Below are 21,597 nucleotides of genomic sequence, written 5' to 3' on the forward strand. Positions count from 1 at the left end.
GTCGTCTGTTGCTGCGATGAGGGCGGTCTCAGTGCTGTGTTTGGCTCGGAAGCCGGATTGTGAGGAGTCGAGGGATTTGTTGGTTTCGAGGAAGGCGGCGAGCTGGTTGTTGACCGCTTTCTCGATGACTTTGGCCGGGAATGGAAGGAGCGAGATAGGGCGGTAGTTTTTGAGTTTGGTGGGGTTAGCTGTGGGTTTCTTCAAAAGGGCGCTGAGTTCGGCATGTTTCCAGCTTTCCGGGAAGGTTGCGGAGTTGAGGGAGCAGTTGATGACGTCTCGGAGGTGCGGTGCTATAATGGAATCTGCTTTGTTGAAGATGTGGTGAGGGCATGGGTCTGTGGGGGATCCTGAGTGGATAGAGTTCATCAGACGGATGGTGTCCTCGGTGGAGATTGGGTTCCAGTCATTGAGGGTGTTCAAGGGGGGTGGGGGTCCTGCAGAGGGTGGGGTGGGGGTCCTGCAGAGGGTTGGGTGGGTTGGTCTTCGGGTCGGTTGTCGAAGCTGTTGTGGATGTCTGCAATTTTGTTGTGGAAGAATGCGGCTAGGGAGTCGCAGAGGGCTTGAGAGGGGGTGATGTCGTTGGAGTTGGCTGAGGGGTTGGTAAATTCCTTGACGATGTTGAATAGTTCCTTGCTGTTGTGGGCGTTGCTATCTAGTCGGTCCTTGAAAGCGGCTTTCTTGGCATTCCGGATCAGTTGGTGGTGTATGCGAGTGGCGTTTTTGAAGGCGTCCTTGGTGCTGGTGTTTGGGTCTTTTTTCCAGGCCTTCTCAAGGGAGCGACAGAGTTTCTTGGATTTCTTAAGGTCATCGTTGAACCAGGAGGCCATATTGCTGCCTAGTTTGATTTGTCGTTTTTTCAGTGGTGCTAGGATATCGGCGCTGTTGGATAACCATTGGGTGAGGTTAGTGGCTGCTTGATCGGGGTTTGAGGAGTGGGCGGGGGGGTTTTGAAGAAGCGATGAGGAGATCTGGTCGATGGTGATTTTGTTCCAGTTAGTTCGCAGAGTGGGTTGGGGGTGGATGTTGGATGTGGACTTGTTGTAGGTGAAGTGAACGCAGCTGTGGTCAGTCCAAAGGAGAGCTGTGGTGTGGCTGAAGGAGACATGTTTGCTGGAGGTGAAGATGGGGTCGAGTGTGTGACCTGCGATGTAGGTGGGGGTAGTGACAAGTTGTTTAAGTCCGAGGTTGGCGAGGTTGTCCAAAAGGGTGGTGGTGTTACGGTCGTTGTTATTTTCAAGGTGAAAGTTGAGGTCTCCCAAAAGGATGTAATCCTCGGAGGGGAGCGCGTGTGGGGTGATGAAGTCCGTGATGTCTTCACTAAATTGTGCGCGGGGTCCTGGTGGCCTGTAGAGGAGTGTGCCTCTGAGTGTGGTCTTGGGGTCGATGTGGATCTGGAAGTGAAGGTGTTCAGTGTTGGCGAGATTGACGTCAGAGCTGGTCGAGATGCGGATGGATTTCTTATGGACGATAGCGATGCTTCCTCCTGTATGGCCGGTACGGTCCTTGCGAGTGATCTTATAGCCTTCCGGGATGGCAATGGTGATGTCTGGGGCTGATGTGGCGTTCATCCATGTTTCTGTTAGGAAAGCGACATCCGGAGAGATGGTGTCTAGTAGATTCCAGAGGTCGATTGCGTGCCTGTGGACTGAGCGGGTGTTGAGCAGGATGCATTGTAGGTGGTTGGGGACGGATATCTGTTGTGTGTTCGTAGAAGAGAAATTGTTCTTGGTGCCGTTGAACTTGCAGGAGTTGCATGAGAAGGGTCCGTGGGTGTGTCCAGGAGCGGCTTGGACGCAGTTGGGGGAACGGCTGGGGTTAAGGGCTAGGAGGGTGGTGGCATCGTAAGTAATGCGGGGAGGGTGGGCATTACGAGGACCAGGGGTCTGGCGCTGGGCGCGGTCCAGGCGTAGACGGGCTTACCTTTGGCGCGCCTTCGGCGCGAATGGGGCGCGACCGCTGCGCGTGAACGCTGCGCGAAAGAGCATCTGTCATATATGGATAGTGGAGGGGGAGGGGCGAGGGCGGCTCAGCTGGGAGGCGGGGCGGGCTAAAGAGGACGGCTTTCTATACAGAGCACAACAACAAAATCAAACAAAATGGCAGCGGAGGGGTGAGCAAAGCAGAGCGCCGGGGGATATCGCGCTTTAAAAGTGAAAGTTACGGTGGCAATAATTAAACGCAAACAAAGCGAAGCGGCAACCAAGGCAGACTGCAGGCAATTAATTACAAGGCGGTTTTAAATCAAAGCGCAGCACAACGATACCAGTTCTCGCCAGAGAGACTGGGGAGCGACCACTCAGCACAATAGCGATGAGAGAATCACAGCGCTTCCAGGTATGGGAGCGCTGTATGTAGTCAGTGGGAGGGCGGCTCAGCTGGGAGGCGGGGCGGGCTAAAGAGGACGGCTTTCTATACAGAGCACAACAACAAAAACAAACAAAATGGCAGCGGAGGGGTGAGCAAAGCAGAGCGCCGGGGGATATCGCGCTTTAAAAGTGAAAGTTACGGTGGCAATAATTAAACGCAAACATAGCGAAGCGGCAACCAAGGCAGACTGCAGGCAATTAATTACAAGGCGGTTTTAAATCAAAGCGCAGCACAACGATACCAGTTCTCGCCAGAGAGACTGGGGAGCGACCACTCAGCACAATAGCGATGAGAGAATCACAGCGCTTCCAGGTATGGGAGCGCTGTAAAAAAGTAAACTTGTAGCGGCTGCTGTGGGCGGAGTGGTTTACAAGGTGATCCGAGGGTTTTCTGTGTATTGTAGATGGTTCTGAGCTTTAAAATACTTTAAACACACTTTGCAAACTAGCCTATCATCCAAGATATTTTGAAGTAAGAAACAGGTATGCAGTTAAAAGGAGAGCACAACGGGTTGTTCACCTTCTCTGGTAGCAAACAAAGAAGAGATACCATTTAGACATAGAACGCTAGGCTGCTGCAACTTCTATAATATGAAAACAGAATACAATTGATCAAAATCACAGGTAAAGGTCTAAGAAACACAAATGCCATTCCATCACTGAGGCTCACTTTTACTTGGGCATCATAATGCTCCTCTTTTTTTTTTTGCTCGTCTGAGTTTGGCGCACAACAAGTTGTTCACCTATGGTTTACACACTGGTATATTACAAAAAAACTAAGGAATGTTGGTACTTACGCTCCCTCTTCTTTCAGCAGTGCTAGGAACTTGCTCACACGATACTCAGGGTCCATCTAAAGACAAGATTGAATGTTAGAATATCTGCTGCAAACACAGCATTCAATCTGGACAAGCAAGTATTAAACGTGTTTTAGGACACACGACCTCGGGCAGAAAAATATAGGAAAGTCATTAATTTATTATTGTTTTTGAGAACTTACAATTCGGTGCAAATTATAGGAGAATTCCACTTAGGTTTTGTAGTCCACACCCGAAGCAGCGTTGGGCTGCACAAGGATTTGTAAATAATTTCCGTCTCAACCTTTCTTCATACACAGTGAGGGATGGGATGCTGACTTCTGATATGGTAAATTACTATGGGGTAACCCAGTATCCCTCAGAACCTGGGCAGTACTATATTATGTAAACAGTGGTTCTGTCGGGTGTAAAAACCGGATTGCTTCAAAATTCTAAACAATTCCTTCAATTTTTCCTTTAGTTATTAGGATGACTCAATGAGAGCAAAACAAAAATGCAAATCCAAAGCCAAAATAGGGTATACACAGATTATTTTATGAATTAATTGCATTCATCAATACCCTGTCCTAATAAATAAAAATTCAAGTGCATTCACAGAATCAAATTGAAGTGAGCGTGATACTACGTGCGCAGTGACATTATGTACAAGTGAGAGGGGGAAGGGGGAGAAAAGGATGTTGGCCAATTTAGTATTCAATTGGAGTTATTCATGTGTGCCACTTCTGTTGGCTAGTGTTATGGAATATTCTCTGTCGGTCAAATGGCTTACGACGTCTACGTTTCGACCCAATTAACGCCCAATTTGTGGGTCAATGCGGGTCTTCATCAGGACTGGGGGGCGGGAAAAGAAGGATGCCGCCTATGGGGACCCCGAAGGGGCGTGCCCAGGCTTGTTTAGTGGAGAGATCACGTATTGTTGTTGGTAGCAATCTGGCTCAAATGAGGATTCAATCACTCACTTGGAGGGTAAAGGAGCCTAATCAGTCACTTTGTTCTTTGCAATCAATGTCCTCAGCACTAGATGGCAATCTGGGATTCCGAGTTCAACGTTCTTTCAACTCAGTCTGACATGATTCGTTTTCAGTGTTCGATCAAAAGCATTTTTTTTTTTAGAACTTACAATTAGGTGCCAATTATAGGAGAATTTCACTTAGGTTTTGTAGTCCACACCCGAAGCAGCGTTGGGCTGCACAAGGAGTTGTAAATAATAATTACTGTCTCAACCTTTCTTTATACACACTGAGGTATGGGATGCTAACTTCTGATATGGGACAGAACTTGAGTGCTTTACAGCCTTATCTTCAGTTAATACTTTAGCATCACCAAATAAATACTTAAAAACAGATAGAGAGTGGAGAAGACAGGTGTGTCCTACAGAAGCATTGGGTGGCCTGCGTAAAAGGACAACATTAGAAAATCACTACAGTGGTTTACATGAACTCACTCGTACATCCGCTGCCACCAATCCTGTCTAGACATGAGCAGAATCAGAAGCATGAGAAATGGAATATTGTGTTGGCTGCTAATTCAGTGTAATGGAGGTATGGATAAAGGAGGCGTCTGGGTGAGTGAGCTCCCACTTTACTTTGCAATGGCCTGCTCTCCTCCGAGTGATGCTAGGCAATGTACACTGTAAACCAACAAGTAATGCCTTGCTTCAAAAGCAGTTGCCTTTTGTTGGAGTTTCTGAAGGAGATAAAGAAGTAGTCACATTATTGAAAATCTTCAGTTTTGTCTAGTTGAATTTAAAAAAAATGTTTGACATCGAAAGAGAGCTTTCTGTTGTGTACGGTTCTGGAACAAATGTTGGTAGATGTATCTGTCTGTTAGGGAGAAAACTTTCTCCTCTTGGGTATAAAGTATGGGATAGTTCCAAGTCAAACTCTGTCCTTGTTGAACCTGTTCTTTGATGATGAGTGCTCGAAGCTCTCCAAGCCATCTTGCTGAGGAGATGGCTAATGTGAGAGGAGTCGTCCAAGAGATCAATTTACATGGACGCCTGGGGATAAATTCAGTTTTCCTAAGAACTCAAAATGTAGTGTTCAGCCATGTTATCAGCAGAAACGGTTGATTTTTTTTTTGTTTAAATATTTTTATTGAATGTTCACATATCTCGCCCCCCCTGGAAAGGGGGGGTAAGGCACAATGATAAATGATTTACTCATAATTGTAAACAGTAATAAATTACATTTCAATGAGCAGTAGTACATGTTGTAGTCCACTAGCCTCATGTAGTCACCGACTTCTTCAGCTCTTAGTATATGTCAGGGCCTATAGCCTGTGCGTTAGGGGCCTAGTAGCTCTGCACCCGGGCCCATGACCCTGTGTCTATGACATCACTGTCGTGGGGCTTCATCTCGCCCCAAACAACCGCACTGCTAAGTGTGCGAATTCCGCAAATGTTTGTTTGTTTTCTCATCATAATCAAACTTCATACCATGTAATCCTTATTATTCCAAACTTGTTTAAACTTATTCACAGATTTCTATGCGAGTCCACATGCTGTGTGTGTCTGCAATTTCCGATTTTTTACTGTTCACTCTACGTCTATCCGGACTTTAAGAATGAACAGAGCTGAAGCATTTGATTCATATCAGGCAGCGTTTTTATTCTTTAAAGAGTACCCAATGCATTTCGGGCTCAACGCCCTTCTTCGGGGGTCACTGTGAATAGATAATACATAACCACAATCACCAATCATGTTCGTCACTTTTGTAAAACATTTCCAAATGTGAACCCATTTATAAATATGCTATGCGGGGCGGTGTCTAAATCATTTGTTATCACATCAATTACCTAAGCGCGATAAATTAATATGTTACTAAGTTGATAGACAGTCTACTTCAAACTTTCCTTTCTACTTTTATCTGTTTTTCACTGTCCAATCTTATTTAAAAAAAAATTTTGAACCCAACCCCTCGCCGTGTTCATACCCATTGATTTCTCATCCAACCTTTCTACATCCCTCAGTACAGACCCCGTTTCGATTGTAATAAACTTCCACCCGTATGCTCATTGTTTTACAATCACCCTTTCCCCTCCCGTAAGCAGTTCCCTCATGTTTACTTCCACTCCCGCGTTCCTAAAGAAAACAAACAAACATTTGCGGAATTCGCACACTTAGCAGTGCGGTTGTTTGGGGCGAGATGAAGCCCCACGACAGTGATGTTTATAACTACAGTGCCGACAGGGCATGGCACTTAAAACTCAATCAGCACGCACCCTTTGGAAGTAAGCAGATAAGCTTGAGAAACGAAGAATACGTGGTGTGCATCCTGCCCCCCTTTACAGTCCTGTGTCTATGACCTCATGTGTCGGCGGAGGTGTGTGTGGGTATTGTCCCTGTGTGTGTCATCGTAGTACGCATTTTGCAGTCCCGTGATAAATACTGGTTAGGGAAATGTATGCCGGTCCCGGAACCGCCGGCTTGCAATACGAGGAAAAAAAACAAGTCGTGGGTTAACTTTTCCTAGTGTAGTATACAGTGCGGAATGTCTGCGGTACCTTAGTCGGGGTCAATGGGCATCGTACAAATGGGGAGATGCGAGTCGCTGGGGATAGAGCAGCCTGTCCTCAAGGGGGTCCATAGTCGGTGTGTCTCGTTATGTATGCGGGGAACTCAGGTGTCAGGCGCTGGGTTGGGGTGACGCGGGGAGGCCGGAGTGTGTGGTGGAGGGGGATCCGGGACAATCTCTGGGGTAGTTTTGTGCCGGAATTGTAGGAGTTTGTGCGCCCTTTCTAGTGAGATGGGGTGCTTGCGCATTCCTCTGACCTCCTAGGCCCGCAGGAGTTCCTCCTCAGCTGCCCCCCATTTTTGCACCGCGCCTATCCAGGCTGCTTCCCGGGGGCCCGCGGGGGGCCCTCCAGTGCATTGCAATGGCTCTTTTCGCTAGCAAGAGGGCGAAGGATACAAATTTCCACTGCACTTTCTCTGTCCGTTTCCTGTGGTAGGTGCCCAGCGCCGTTACCTCCCAGGATTCGACTTGTGGGATGTTGACCAACGTACAAAGTGTCCGATATATTGTGGCCCAGAATTGCTGGAGGGAGGGGCAGTCCCAAAATATGTGCTTAAAATGCGCTGCAGACAAACTGCATTGTGGGCACTGGAACGGAGTGCCTGGGTAGTAGCGTTGTAGTTTATCTGGCGTGAGGTAAGCTCGGTGTAGAATGTTGAACTGTATATTCTTAAATCTCGCATTTCTGGAGACTTTTTTGGTATATTCTAGGGCGCGTTTCCATTCCGAGTCATGTAATGCCCTGCCTATATCTTCCTCCCATGTCTGTCTCAGGCTGTCTAACGAGACGTTGGTCAGAGCCCTTATGGCTTCATAGTGCCACGTCACCAGATGTCGTCCAGACCCCATCTGAAGAACTGTATGGAGTACCGGGTGTGTCGGCGGCTCTCCATTTCTCAGATCCCAGTATTGACGAGTGTTCTCTAAAAGTTATCTATATGTGAGGAATTGGCCCTGTGGTAGGTCATACCATTCCATCATCTGTTCAAAGGTGCATAGTTGTCCATCTTGGATCAGCTCCGCTACCTCAGTTACGTCGTGATCAGTCCAGGTTTATAAGCTCCTGGTAGTGAAGTGGTGTTCCCCACGAGGGAGACCCACCTGTGGCAACTGTCAGGAGTAGATTGGTGCATCCCTGGAGAGGCGGTGAATCCGCATCATACATTTGCGTGCCATGGACACCTGGAGCGGGAGGGTACGGGATGGTCTAGTGCCTGGTAAGAGCATACGTCTGATGACCGGTAGGGGTATCTTTCCAACGACTGTCGTGGTTTCCACTACATGGCGCTCCGCTGTCCAGTTAGACATCCATTGTAGTTGCGCCACTAGAAAGTATGACTCGAAGGATGGGGCGCCCAGGCCCCCCTCCGTAGTGGGTAGCTACAGTTTTTTGAGTGCCATCCGATGTCGGCCATTGCCCCATATGAGCTTTGTGAACAGTGTGTCCAGTTCACGGAAGAAGGACCTGGGGGGACTCACTGGGAAATTAGAAAAATGATAAAGCAGTCTAGGTACCATTATCATTTTTGCTAGCGCCACTCGGCCTATAGGCACAAGGGGTAAAGTGCGCCAGAAGGCCACTGCTGATCGTAAGCTGGCTAGTACCTTACGGTGGTTGCCCTTGTATAGTTCTATTGGGGAATGGTACAGTCGTACTCCTAGGTATCGTGGGGCTGCCCCATTCCAGTGGAGTGACTGCGTGGCTAGCGTTACCTCATATGGCGCCAGGTTGAGATGTAACGGGTATACTGTCGACTTTTCCCAACTGACTTGAAGCCCAGATATGGCCCCAAAGGCTTGTAGGGTGTCCCAAATTGGGGTCAGATCTTCCGTGACATCTCGGACGTAGATCAGCAGGTCGTCTGCATACAGGGAGACGCAGTGTGTCGTCTCAGCGATTGATATCCCCCAAGTTGCACCTTCCCCACATAGCCGTAGGGCCAATGGTTCAACTGCTAGTGCAAATAGAAGGGGAGAGAGCGGGCAACCCTGCCTGGTGCCTCGGTCTACGGGGAAGGGGGCCGAGATCAATTTTCCGAGTCTCACCCTAGCGGTGAGCTCCTTGTATAATAGCCGCATATAGGCTAACAGAGTCTGACCATATTGTAGTGTCTGAAGAACCGCAAACAAGTGCGTCCATAGCAGCGTATCGAACGCTTTTTCTATGTCGAATATCAGGCATGCTGCCCTGGGCTACCCGTCGCGCACACTGTCTTGGATGTGGAAAAGTCTCCGTAGATTGTGGAAGTGTTGCGCCGGGGCACAAATCCACACTGATCGGGATTGATTATCGTGGGAATGAGTGGGCTGTAGCGGTCAGCTAGTATTTTCCCCAATATCTTGCAATCCGCGTTGAGGAGCGTGATGGGCCTGTAAGAGGAGGAGTGTGTGGGGTCTCTGTGTGGCTTTAAAAAGGTAAGTAACCATAGTGGATTCTCGAAACGAGGCAGGTAGAATCCCCGCGATCAGGGCTTCTTCAAGTGCAAGAGTCAGCCATGGCATCAGTTTGGTTTTGAATTTACTATAATACTCTAGGGGGAATTCATCCATTACCGGAGCCTTTTTGCGAGCAAGCGACCCTATGGCATGTTTGATCTCTGAGGCCGTGATTTTCTTGTCTAGATCCCTGCGGTCTTCTGAGGATATGACAGGAAGTCTGTGCTCACCTAGGAATTGTTGTAAAGCGTTGTGTGGTGCTGGCGCGGGACTGTTGTAAATGCCTGTGTAGTAGATGCGAAATGTATTAAGAATACCAGTTTGAGTGTAGTGTACGTGGCCTGCGTCATCTGTGAGCTCTGTGTCTGGTTATCAGCAGAAACGTTTGATATGAACCCTCACAATTACTTTCCAGGATATGTTGGAAAAAAAAACATTAACCCTCACAAATTCTTTCACCGATATGTTGGAAAAAATCCATTGTTTGCCAGATGTTCTTAGATATCTAGAGAATGCTACTAGATGTACTGCTAATGATAAGTACATACAGTTGAATTTGCAGGCTGGATCAAGCTAAGCAGTATCTTTTGAGGAGTAACTGTCAAGTGTTGACAAAATACAGTTTCTCTGCCATTCATGCTGGTCTTTTTTGCAGAATTCTCTCTAGCCCCTTAGATGATATTTCTGTTGTCCTTGGTAATGTTCATAGAACCATATGACAAAGTTTAATTAGCCAGAGGTTTAATGGCAGGGATCTGGGACACAATCCCTATGGTCCACACTTATTAACTGAACATTATGGCTCCATCCTATTTGAGTCTCTGAAGTCAAGTTCCACAGGTCCATGTACCAGAACTCTGTGGCCCAAGATGGCACCACAAGAATAATCTTTAGAATAAGCCTGAAAATCTCCTTCTGAAGAGCACAGAGGAATTGGTGATGCTCTTTATTTGGTGCTCTGGTATGAGGTTTCTTTATGAATTCCATGACATGGTCATATCTCGCAATAAACAGTATCGAGCAGTTGGAGGTAATGGTTTGCCAAGCTGGAATATGTACTTAAGTATTAACATTTTACTGACAAAAAACTGATGGTGGGGTTCACCAGAGGCGTCCGGGACATCTGGTCTGCTTCTAAATCCTGCTGGATGGAGTATGCCATTCTTTCGGTTTTGGTGCACCTTCATGTTGTCTGAGGCTTATTACACTGAGGAGCTGGTTTGGTCTGCCTCTCTATTGTATCTGAAGCATGTTATACAGGGGAGCAGGGCTCGGTGCGCCATAATGTCTGAACAAATGAAAACCATGTGTTTAATACTGACACCCTCTTCTTATACAGAGTACTGCAAGACTTTGCTGTTACTGTCAGTTTTTATTGACTGCAAAGTATTGTTACTGTGTGCATATTTTGTATACAGGATTGTGACAGGAACCACACATCAGGAGAATCAGTTTCAATGTGGCAAATGGTTTCTATAAAAGAATAAAGTTACTTACATTCAGTAACGTTTTTCCTGGTAGCAAGACTATGTAGCCATAGATTCCTCACCTTGTAAATATTCCACAGGTGTCAGACTGGCTAAAGAAACTTTTTCCATAGCATCTGTGCAAGTGGAAAGGTGGCACCATACGGCTCCACACTGATGCCGTTCTGCTCCAGAAGTGACGTGTGGGGCATATATAGGCGCCGCTCCTGCGTGCTGACGTCCGTTGCTTTAGAGCATGTCTGCGCCCCCATAAGTGGCTTCCCAAAAGCAAACTGATAAACCAGAGTGCAGATTCTTAGACTTTGGATCTTATTAATGAAGAGAGTCTAATCACAGAACGAGGAGGATGGGAGGGTCAGTGAGGACTAGTTAGATTCCCTACCACAAAGAGTTATCAAAGCTAAGTAACTTGTTCTTCTGACATAGACTTGTAACTACAGAATCCTCACCTTGTGAATAGATACCAAAGCAGTACGAAGGGGAGGTAGGCTGTGAATGGGCTAAAACCAGAAAGTCCTGCAGGACAGAACGGGCAAAGTGCCCTTCTCGGAAGACTTAGATATCCAAGCAATAGTGCTTCGTGAACGCATGGAGGGACACCCCTGTTGGACCTGGCCCTTTTTGCAGGGTTATCCCCAGACCTTTTGCCTTCTTCATCCAATTGTTCGTGACCTGTTTTTGTTGGTGTTAGGACTCTGGGCACTTTACCCCTGCTAATCAGTGCTAAAGTGCACATGCTCTCTGTGTAAATTATATTGGTAGTTGGTTTATCCAGGATTGGCATATTTGATTTACTAGTAAGACCCTAGTAAAGTGCACTGTGCATCCCAGGGCCTGTAAATCAAATGCTACTAGTGGGCCTGCTGCACTGATTGTGTAACCCACTTGAGTTGCCCTGTAACCATATCTTAGGCCTGACACTGCAGTGTCTGCCAGTGCAGTTTTAAAATGCCATGTCGACCTGGCAAGTGCACCCACTTTCCAGGCCCAACCCTTCCCTTTTATTACATGTAAGGCATCCCTATGGTAGGTCCAAGGTAGCCCTAGTGGGTAGGGTGCACTGTATGTGAATGGTAGGACATGTACTGATGTGTTTTACATGTCCTGATAGTGAAATACTACTAATGGGACTCCAACCAGTAACAGGACACCATAAATGCGGTACATGCGTTTCCTGCGACCAAACTATGGCGGGATCTTTATTTTCACATAAAAACATACACTGGAAACACGAAGTGCAAGACAAGATATGTTGTGTATGGAATTTTATGCCCATGTGGATTGTTATACATCGGCAACACAAATCAAGAAATACGCCAACGAATCACTCAACACAAAGCATTAGGAAGTCTGTGGAAACAGCTCCTTTTGTAAATCATTGGTTAAAAAAGTCCCACACTGAAAGAGATGTACGTTGGACAATAATCTCTAAAGTGGAACGTGACCCAAGAGGTGGCGACATTGAACTAAAACTATCACAAAGAGAAGCTATGCTCATACTAAAATTCGACACGGCTGTGACAGGACTAAATGAAATCTCGGAATTGTATAAACTGTAATCATGTACTTTGAATTTTTATATGTACTACTATCTTATCATATCATTTGGCAGTGAAAAGAAAACCTCTTTCCACCGCAAGGCATGACTAGTTGAGTGCTAACATCAAAAGAGATCTGAAGGAATTCCCTCTGTTGATGGATTGAAACTATGTTATATCCTATGGTTTCATTTTTCATATATCATAACATATCCAGGATTCCTGCGGTCATTCTTTCTTCCCTAGAGGAGGATTTGTGGTTTATAAATTGAAATCATAAGATTCACAATCCAGCAATCCCATGCGCACCAATACCAAATGCCACCTCTACAATAGCAGGCAGACTCCCATGCACCGCTATATCTGCATCAAATCCACCCTTGCTGTTAAAACTTAATTACCAAGTATACCCGGCACCTGTCTACTTAATCCTTCCAGCGTTCTCAACACACGTCACGCCCGGAAATCATTGACGGGAGTTATGGCGAAGTAAAGACGGTAACTTGTTGTGGTGAGCTTGTTTTAATCATTTAAATCGGGCAAGCCTTACTGCCCATCAAATAGAGAGGAGTATTAATGGAAATATTATGTTTACAGCCGGACGGAGCTGTTGAAGTTTGAACAGCGAGGGCGTTGCAAAGGCAGCATGAACTTGTTCCAAACACTGGATTAGTAAGGTATGTTGCGAACAACAATGGGCAGCAATGGGGACATAAGCTCACTCGACAGCCAGTAGAGAGGAGCAGATATTCTGTGTAAATTATTTTGGGACAGGTAAACGTCAAACATGGTTCGGGAAGCTCGTTGATTACACAGCATTTAATTCAGTTTACAACTTCTGGATTTTTATCAAGTAAGTGCAAGTGCTAACGTTGAGGATGTCCGTTACAATTGTTTCTATTTGACAACTTTTAAGACAACAAATTTTTGTTGTTTTTTTCCCCTTTTTTTTAGAATCACACAAATAGTCCAGTTTTGCGGGAAGTCCGCGGTTGTGGTTTCTCTTGAAATAGGTAAGTGAAGGCTGAGGTGATATATGGTTGTGAGTATTAGGCAAATTTAGTTCAAGGCCAATACACATGTTTTGTCTTCTTTTTTGTCTCCACAGTGGTACTTTGTCCTGATGAGAACCCCGTTATCAAGGGGGTTTGAAACGCGTAGACCTTTTGTTTCTCACTACCAAACAATTGTAACAAACTTGTGGCCTTTCTGATGCATATGGAACTTAGGGGCAGATGTATCATCTATTTTTTTTGTCGCAAACGCTGCGATTCTCAAAAAAGCAGTGTTTGCGACAAAAAAAATCGGCAAATGCAATGTATGAAGAAAATCACATTGCAAAATTAAGGAATCGCAAAATTTGCGATTCCTTAATTTTGCGCAAGCATTTAAGGAATCACAAAAAGCGATTCCTTAAATGCTATGTAAGAAGCAATCAAGTGTTGCGATTTCACACTAGAAATCGCAAATTACCACCAACTTGTAGTTGGTGGTAATTTGCGATTTCCTTTACAAATGCACTTTTTGGCATTTGTACAGGTGCCATGTGGCGCTCCTACATGCCCTTAGGGCATGTATGTGCGCAATATGCACACAAGGAAATTTCAGGGGTGCAGCAGGGTGTTCTTAAGACACCCTTGCACCCTTGAAATTATTCTCAATTTGCGATTAGCAAATTGCGAATCGCAAATTGAGAATAACTTCCCATTCCTTCCTATGGGCCTCCTGGCCCATAGAAATGTATGTGAAAATATTCCTTAATTGTGATTCTTAATATTCCTTAATTGCGATTAGCAAATTGCGAAACGCTAAAAAATTGCGATTTTCTACATACATCCCATTTTGCAATTCTCAAATAGCGATTCTCAAAAAAATCGCTATTTGAGTATCGCAAACATGAATGTTGATACATCTGCCCCTTAATCTTATGTTTAAACATTTAAATTGATGTGATTATTATTTTGTAACGTGCATCATGAAAAATAGAATTTATTACTGTTTGGTTTGGTAGGGTCATTCCACAGGTGGTGGAAAAAGTTATATTGGCCCAAAGGACTATTGTGGTGTGTGGTGAGTATGGTGATTGAATGAGGACGGAGTGAATGCATGAGTTTGATTGGAAGTGATGTGTTAGTAAATTCAAGTCAGCAATGTTATGAAGAAATCTTTTATATGTTTTTGATGTAATGTATGTACCAGTATGTTTCCCTTATGATATATGCAATCAAAGAATAAATCTTATTTATATTGAAATAAAGGCTATTGAAGAACTTCTATCAGTATTGGGATTATGGTTCTTGTTTTACTTTTAGAAAGTGGGCATTTTCTTGCTTACCATTCTGTGTCTTTGTCTGCTTGTGGAATCAATGTCTAGTTTAGGCATAACCCAGAATCACAGTCATGCATAGTGAGCTTATATGTGCCCTGCATATCCTGATGGCCCATCACCAGGCTAATGGGCCTTTCTGAGCTAGAGTGGTGGGAGGAGTTGCCACTGACACCTGAGGAGGACTGTGGCTGTCCTCACAACTATGCGCTCTCTGCCCTCTGCAGGTTGTCTGGAGCCAAGACAGGCCAAGGCGAGATATTGTGCACATCAAAGACTTTCCTTTGAAGTATGCCTATTTCAAAGGCCAAAAGGGGTATAAGCACTGGCCCTGTAACCCCATTTTTTAGAACACCTATGGACTGAGGACCCTACCAAGAAGAAGAGCTGACAAGTTGTGTTGCTTTGCTGGGTTGGCCTGCCGTCGCTGCTTCTGTCTGGGGGGAGTGAAAGAACTGGACTTTGCTTTCTTAAATCCTGCTTTCCAAAGTTCTCCAAGGGCTCGTGCGTGCTTGCCTCCTTTTGGAAGTTTCAGGGCCATTAAAGATTTCATCTGCAGCGCCCCAGGGCTCTTCTGCTGGGGAGTTCTGACCTGCCAAGTAGTGCCAATTCCAGTTCTGGGCCTTTGGAGGTGGTTTGGCTGCTTCTGGGACTGAAAACTCATGACCAATGCATTACCACGGCTGAGAAATCGACGCAGCACCTGTTTCGCGGCTGGAATAACCACTGCAGCCACAGTCCAGAGTACTGTGTCTCCAACGTCCGAGAATTCCATTCAGACTTCAACGCAAGCCTTGCTGTGCGGCTGAAGGAATCGATACATCGCCCGTCTGCGGCTCTGGAAACTGACGCCAAGCCTTTTTTGCTGCTTCATCGACCTAGCGAGCCTGGAATTTGCACACATCACACCTGTGCGCCAAGTGTTTCTCGATGAAGCCCCACAGTAAGGAAACAGGGCTGCATGTGCAAAATTTGATGCATCGCTTCCCATCACAGTAAGGATTCGATGCAACACTTTTCCTGTGCGCAGGAAGAACGGACGCCTCCAGTGCACTGAGAAGTCTGAATCGACGCATCGCTTGTGTTTTTGACACTTCCTTCCTCTGCAGCTGTTTTTAATTCCATATTTTAACGCATCAAAGGTACTTTGTGCTAAAATCAAAGCATCTATGGAGTTGTATGGACAAGCCTGCTCAAACCTTTAAAAAGTGATATCTTTGTTTATGTATGCTGGATTGTGGTCCTGTTTGATTTAGATAAAGATTGGTTATTTTTCTAAACTGCTGTGGTGTCTATTTGTAGTGTTTTCACTGTGTTACTGAGTGTTTTCGGTACAAATGTTTTACACACTGCCTCTGAGATAGGCCCGATTGCTCATGCCAAGCTACCAAGGGGTGGCGGCTCCTCTATAGGGGCCTTTGGGCACTGCCCCCCTGCTTTCTCGCAGTGCGAGAAGGCAGAAACATAAATGGTAATAACTACCATTTGTTTCTGCCTTCTCGCGCAGCGAGAAAGCAGAAGTTCCTGGTTGGGGGTGGGCTGTCCTGCTCGAGGGCAGGGGGGAGTGGCTTGCCCACTGTTGTTCATACTGACTGTTTAGGCAGCCTGAGGCCGCCCAAACAGTCAGTATGAACAACAAGCCACTCCCCCTGCCCTCGAGCAACACCACCCACTCCCCCTGTTCTCTATTTATGCTGCAGCATACATTGAGAAAATGACCCGGATCGGGTGTGGCCTCACCAATCACAACACAGTGGTGGAGGGGAGTGAGGCTGCCTGCAGCCTTGCTGATGACAAGCACCCTAGGAATTCGAAACGCAGGACGGCGGGAGTCGGGAGTCTGGAGTCTCGGGACTTAAGAAAAGCGGGAAGGTAAGTTTTACTTTTATTTTATTTATCCTGCCTCCCCCCCATCCCCTCCGTGGCGCAACAACCCCATTTCCACCCACCCCCCCACCCGCCCTTGATGCCGGCCCGACTGCTCCTGTGATTAAATACATAAGCTAATTACATAAGCCACATCTTTAGACAGCGAGGCTCGACTCAGCCTTTGTAACAGAATCTTCCTGGCAGCTGCCGCATTTTCAATGTAAATGAGTGTGTGCCAAATTAAAAAAAAGCTCAACTTTCACCAAAAATGTGTTTATAATAAGCGCAGTAAAAGTCTTCTGGGCAGCAGAGATGCAGAAAGTTCGCTTTTAAAGGGCTGTGACTTGTTAACGCTCCCAGTGTTTTTAATTTACTATCTACGACCGTGTCAGCGCAGACTCCCTGCTCACATATTTCTGTTTTTGTCCAGGATGTATCTTTTTTCCGCCATCTGGGGTGAATCTCTCCATTTACGTATTTCCTTTCTCATTTATGTAGGGAAAGCAGGTGGGTAGAGCGTTCAGTGTGCATTCGATGGGTGTCTGTTCTGTGCAGGGTCACACTGAGAGTCATCAGTGCCTCAAGCATGAACAGAATAGTCATGCTATGGAAGGGTACAACAGGTGTGTGTCTGTGCAGATATCTGCAGGAACTATGGGTGTTTTGGCTCTGCCCAAGATCACGCAAGGAAATAGCAAAAATAGAACAGCAGTGTTCAAGAGGGTGCAGAGAGCATGCTGATTCCCAGACTGCCAAAACATGCATCATTTTTCATCTCTCCACAGTGGGTTTTACTGGCTAAGGGTGGAGAAAGGCATCCAAGTTAAGGCTCTGGCCAGGTCTTCAAAGCATGGGCAAAGGGGGCCCCCACCATATCACTGGCCTGATAAAACCGCGGCAGCTTGCTCGCTCTCTGCGCTCCAGCACCCTCTCCCTGTGCACAGGCTCAAACGGCATCGCACGGGCAGTCGCTCCCTTGCGCCCCCTGGCATTAGGCTCTAACGCGCGAGCAGTTACTGACCAGCACCGGCGGCCGCCGCTGACCCAGGGCCGGCAGGGAGCGTGGGAGAGGCAGCGCCACTAGGGTGAGAGCGGGAAAGGGGGTACACCACCGTCGTCAGACCCAGGCGCGCCACACTTCTGGACATGCTGGAGGCCTGAAGAGAAGGAAAATCCGGGTGATTTACTATGGGCACGGATTTCGCCGAGAGCAAGGGGATGCCGGACAGCCGGCGAAGGCCAGACCAAGCCCATCGAAGCTTCCCGACCGTGTCTACCTCAGCCTGAGGGTGCACCGCGGGCGCAAACACAGCTGTGGACAAGGGCCAGGGAGAAGCTATATCCATCTCAACGGCGACGTGAGGCTGGTAAGGAGAGGGGTGAATCCAAAAATGCAGGAAACTGGTCTGAGCGCATAGGGCATACAGCTTGAAGTCAGGCGCGCCCATTCCGCCAGCAGACATGGGAAGGGTAAGAATGTCATAAGCTACTCTTGGTTGTTACCCGCCCAGACCAGTTAAATAATTAAGGAGCGTAATTTGCGGAAAAAATGAGCGGTGAGGGGGATGGGAATATTTAAAAACAGGTAGAGAAATTTTGGGAGGACAACCATTCTGGCGATTGCTATGCGACCCGCCAAAGACAGCAGGAGCCGACTCCACAATGGGATCCTGGATTCCAGCCAGTCCACCGCACATCCGAAAATCGATCTCCACAATTCGTCCAGATCCCTACTGAGCCAGATGCCCAAATAGCACATGGGGCCAGAAGCCCATACAAATGGAAAGTCAAGGGGGAATGGCACAGTGGCGTCAGTCAGTGGGAAAAGGACCAACTTGCTCCAGTTTACCTGGATGCCTGACAGCCCACCAAACCGAAATATTTCGCGGACGAGAGGGCTAAGGTTCTCTTGGGGATGACGGACATAAAGCATAATGTCGTCCGCATACATTGAGATGAGTAAGGAACGGGACGAGAAACCAATACCCCTGTAAGTATGGTGCTGCCGCAGCCTGGCAGCCATGGTCTCCATCGCTATAGCATATAGCATGGGCGATAGGGGACACCCCTGGCGTGTTCCGCAAGCGATGGTAATAGGGTCCGAAACCTGGCCGTTGATGCGGAGACGCGTTGTGGGGTTGGTATAAAGGAGTCTGACGTTACGCATGAAGTGAGTCTCCTATTTCTAACACTGCCTCACAATGGTAGCAGCCATAGCCCTGGTGGGAAGTCCTTCTGGAGACTGCTTTTGACCAATGCCTAGCCGATAAAGAACAGGATCCAGCTTCAACACAGCCGTACCTTTTTTCGCCCAAGCAAAACCCACAAAGAGCTCAACGTCCACCTGGTAGTCTTTGGTACACTTTATGTAGAAGCTGGTAGCTATCTTGGGGTACAAACATTAAGTCTCTCCTCCACCTTTGATGGGTTAGATAGCGCTAAAAACACAGGTGATGATCTGACCGACTTAGCATGGCGTCACAACCTTCGGTAGAAAGGAGCAGGGGTGGGCAGAATGTTTCCTTCCGCTTTTGGAATTGGAGGAATTTGGCGACTCCGCGTTACTCTTGTAACGCAGAGTGCTGGCCAAATTTCGCAAGACTCCATAAATGAGAGCTAGCGAATGCAAGTGAGATTTGGCATCCTCTAGCTGAATTTTCTAACGTGGGTGGTCACGGTCAGAGTGCTCCTTCTCTAGTAGATTTTCTACTCGAGTGACAGCAAAATCAACTTAAATGGGTGTGAGCTCTTGCGTGTTTGGACCTGTTTTTCATCACTGCTCGCACTCTTAGCGCACAATTTCAGTGTGACGTGCATATTTTCTGCCCGTTGGTGGAATGTGGCGATATCTCACATAGTTTTTATGTAACCTCACGGAATTTTGAGGAGTGAAACTCCACAATTTCCGCTCACCCCTAGAAAGGATGCCAGAGTATGTAGAACCAGCTTATCGGGAAAGATGATGGATGTATGAACACACAGAGCCTGTAGCTCACTCACAAGTAGGGCGGACGTGATGGCAATTAGAAACATAGTTTTGATGGTGAGTAGCAGAAGAGGACAAATGCGAAATGGCTTGAAAGGAGTACACATCAAAAGAGCAAGGACTAGATTGAGGTACCCCTGGGGCATCACAAAGGGAGAAGGGGAACATAAAAACGGACCACAGCTCATGATTTAAATAACACTAGAGAAAGAGACTTGGAGGGGGTCAATTTAGCATGCATCGTACCAAACCACAAACTTCTCTCAGGGATCTTCTTGAAAACTCTAAGCAGAAGTAGTTTCTGTGCAAAGGTATACAGAAGCGTCAAGTTCCACTTGAGGCAGAGCATGTCTTCAAGTGAGAGACGCCTTGGAAACTCCAATGCGTCCAAGTGCTAACACTGGACATCTCGGCAGTAGTGAACAAATCGAGCCAAGGTTCTCCCCATCCGCAGTAGAGACCTCCCACGCCAAGTATAGTGTCTTAATTCCAATATGTGTGTGTGGACGGCTCTACCCATGTGATACCAAAGGGTGAATTTATGTGCCAGTACATCTACCACTCATATAAACTGGGAGACCTGATGTGAACTTCAGGTTCTGATGGAGAAAGGCACCCTGATAATCAGGGAATTATCTTTGAACAATTAATGAGGTTCCTGTCAAACCTCCTGTGAAAAGTAACCCATCAGGCAGAGGGGATTAGGCTGTGATCCCCGCCACCCTCTGAATAACCAGGATATAACAGAATGGTGAATGAAGAAGTGTAAAATATTGCAACACAAGAGATTTGTTCTGGGTGATATCTTTATTCTGCAAAACCCCACAAAAAGTTGACCCCATCAAGAAGTTGATGGTCCTTAGTGTGATCAATGTAAGACCCAAAAGCCCTTTTGTGATTCAACTGATGGACCCTCTACTTCCCTTTCGATGAGTGAGATTGAGCAAAGGACACTCACCCTCATTGGAGGCTTGTAAAGTGATCAATCGCTCAATGTGTTAAGCTCGAAAGGTATACACATGAGGAATGTCAACAACAAGTTACTGTCCCACTGTGGCATCATATATGGTTTGGGAGGGAACAGGGGTCAAACATTTAATAATCCTCCTCATAACAATTTAATTAAAAAAGGATGGTAGGCCTGGCAAATGTAGAAATGCGGAAAGGTCCAACAGATAATCTTGCCAGGGGTATCCACAGTGGACGACAGCCACTCGTGATCTGCTAGACAACGTCTGTTCAAGCATTCGGGGACCGCTGCCAGGTGGTTGGTGACCAGGGAGATGTCCTGGGGTCCAGCCACCTCCAAAGATGCAAAGCCTCTTGGCACTGGTTCCAGGACTCAATGTGGCCCTTCTTGTTTCAGTACATGGCAGTGAAGTCTGTGAGAACCAACATCAGCTCCTGATGGAGGTCAGGAAAGCCTTCGAGACTAAATGGTTTGTAACTTCAAATAGGATGATGTGGAACCGGCCCTCAACTGGAGACCAAAGGCCTCTGATCTCCACCTCCCCCAAGTGACTCCTCTCCCCATTCCAGTAGTGATGCTTCCATCACCATTGTCGAGCCATGGGTGGAGAAGGGAGAGTAGACTGCATGACACACTGATTAGTCAGCCACTACTGCAGAACATGGGCCACCTCCTCCAAGACCTTGACAGTGTCAGTAAGGGTGACTTGATGCTGGGCCACTGTAGGTCTATCATGTGCCATCTAGTATAGTTGACAAGACCGATGCAAGGTTAAGAGACCAAGAAGCCTCACAGCCACCCTCACCTAAATCCAGGATTGAGCCTGAAACATTAGCAGCATAGCCCAAATGTCCAGACCTGTTGCAGTGGAGGAAAAGCCCTAAGCTCCAGCATATCCAAGATGCCTTCAATGAATGGAAGCCTCTGTGATTGATTCATGTGGGACTAGCACTCATGCGTGGTAACCCCAATCAATTAAGGAGTGCCGCCAATGTCCAGAGGTGGTCCAGGACTTACTGTGGTGAGCCCCTTTTCTGCAGCCCATCACTGATGTTCCAGAATGAATATCCAACCACATAAGGTGAGCAACGACCTCTGCCACCACTTTTGTGAACACAGCAGAGTCCCGGGTGAGACTGAAGGGGAGGCAGACAAAATAAAAAGCCCCAGGTGCACCTTTAATCACAGGTAACACCTTGGGACTGCAGGACGGCTATATAAAAATTCATGCTCTACACGTCTAGGGACATCATCCAGTCTCTCGGGTATTGGGCAGAAAGGATCTG

General features: G+C 46.8%; 1 protein-coding gene across 1 annotated transcript in view; it reads right to left on the reverse strand.

Moving 5' to 3' along the window:
- The window catches only part of NSF (N-ethylmaleimide sensitive factor, vesicle fusing ATPase), a 696,320-nt gene that overhangs the window by 21,595 nt on the left and 653,128 nt on the right, over positions 1-21,597 (reverse strand). The window contains exon 20 of the mRNA XM_086923839.1: positions 3,164-3,219. Coding sequence (XP_086779965.1) covers positions 3,164-3,219 — 56 coding nt within the window. The remainder of the gene's footprint in view (positions 1-3,163; positions 3,220-21,597) is intronic.

This window comes from Lissotriton vulgaris, chromosome 5, assembly GCF_964263255.1.
Source record: "Lissotriton vulgaris chromosome 5, aLisVul1.2, whole genome shotgun sequence".
NCBI classification, from domain to species: Eukaryota; Metazoa; Chordata; class Amphibia; order Caudata; family Salamandridae; genus Lissotriton; species Lissotriton vulgaris.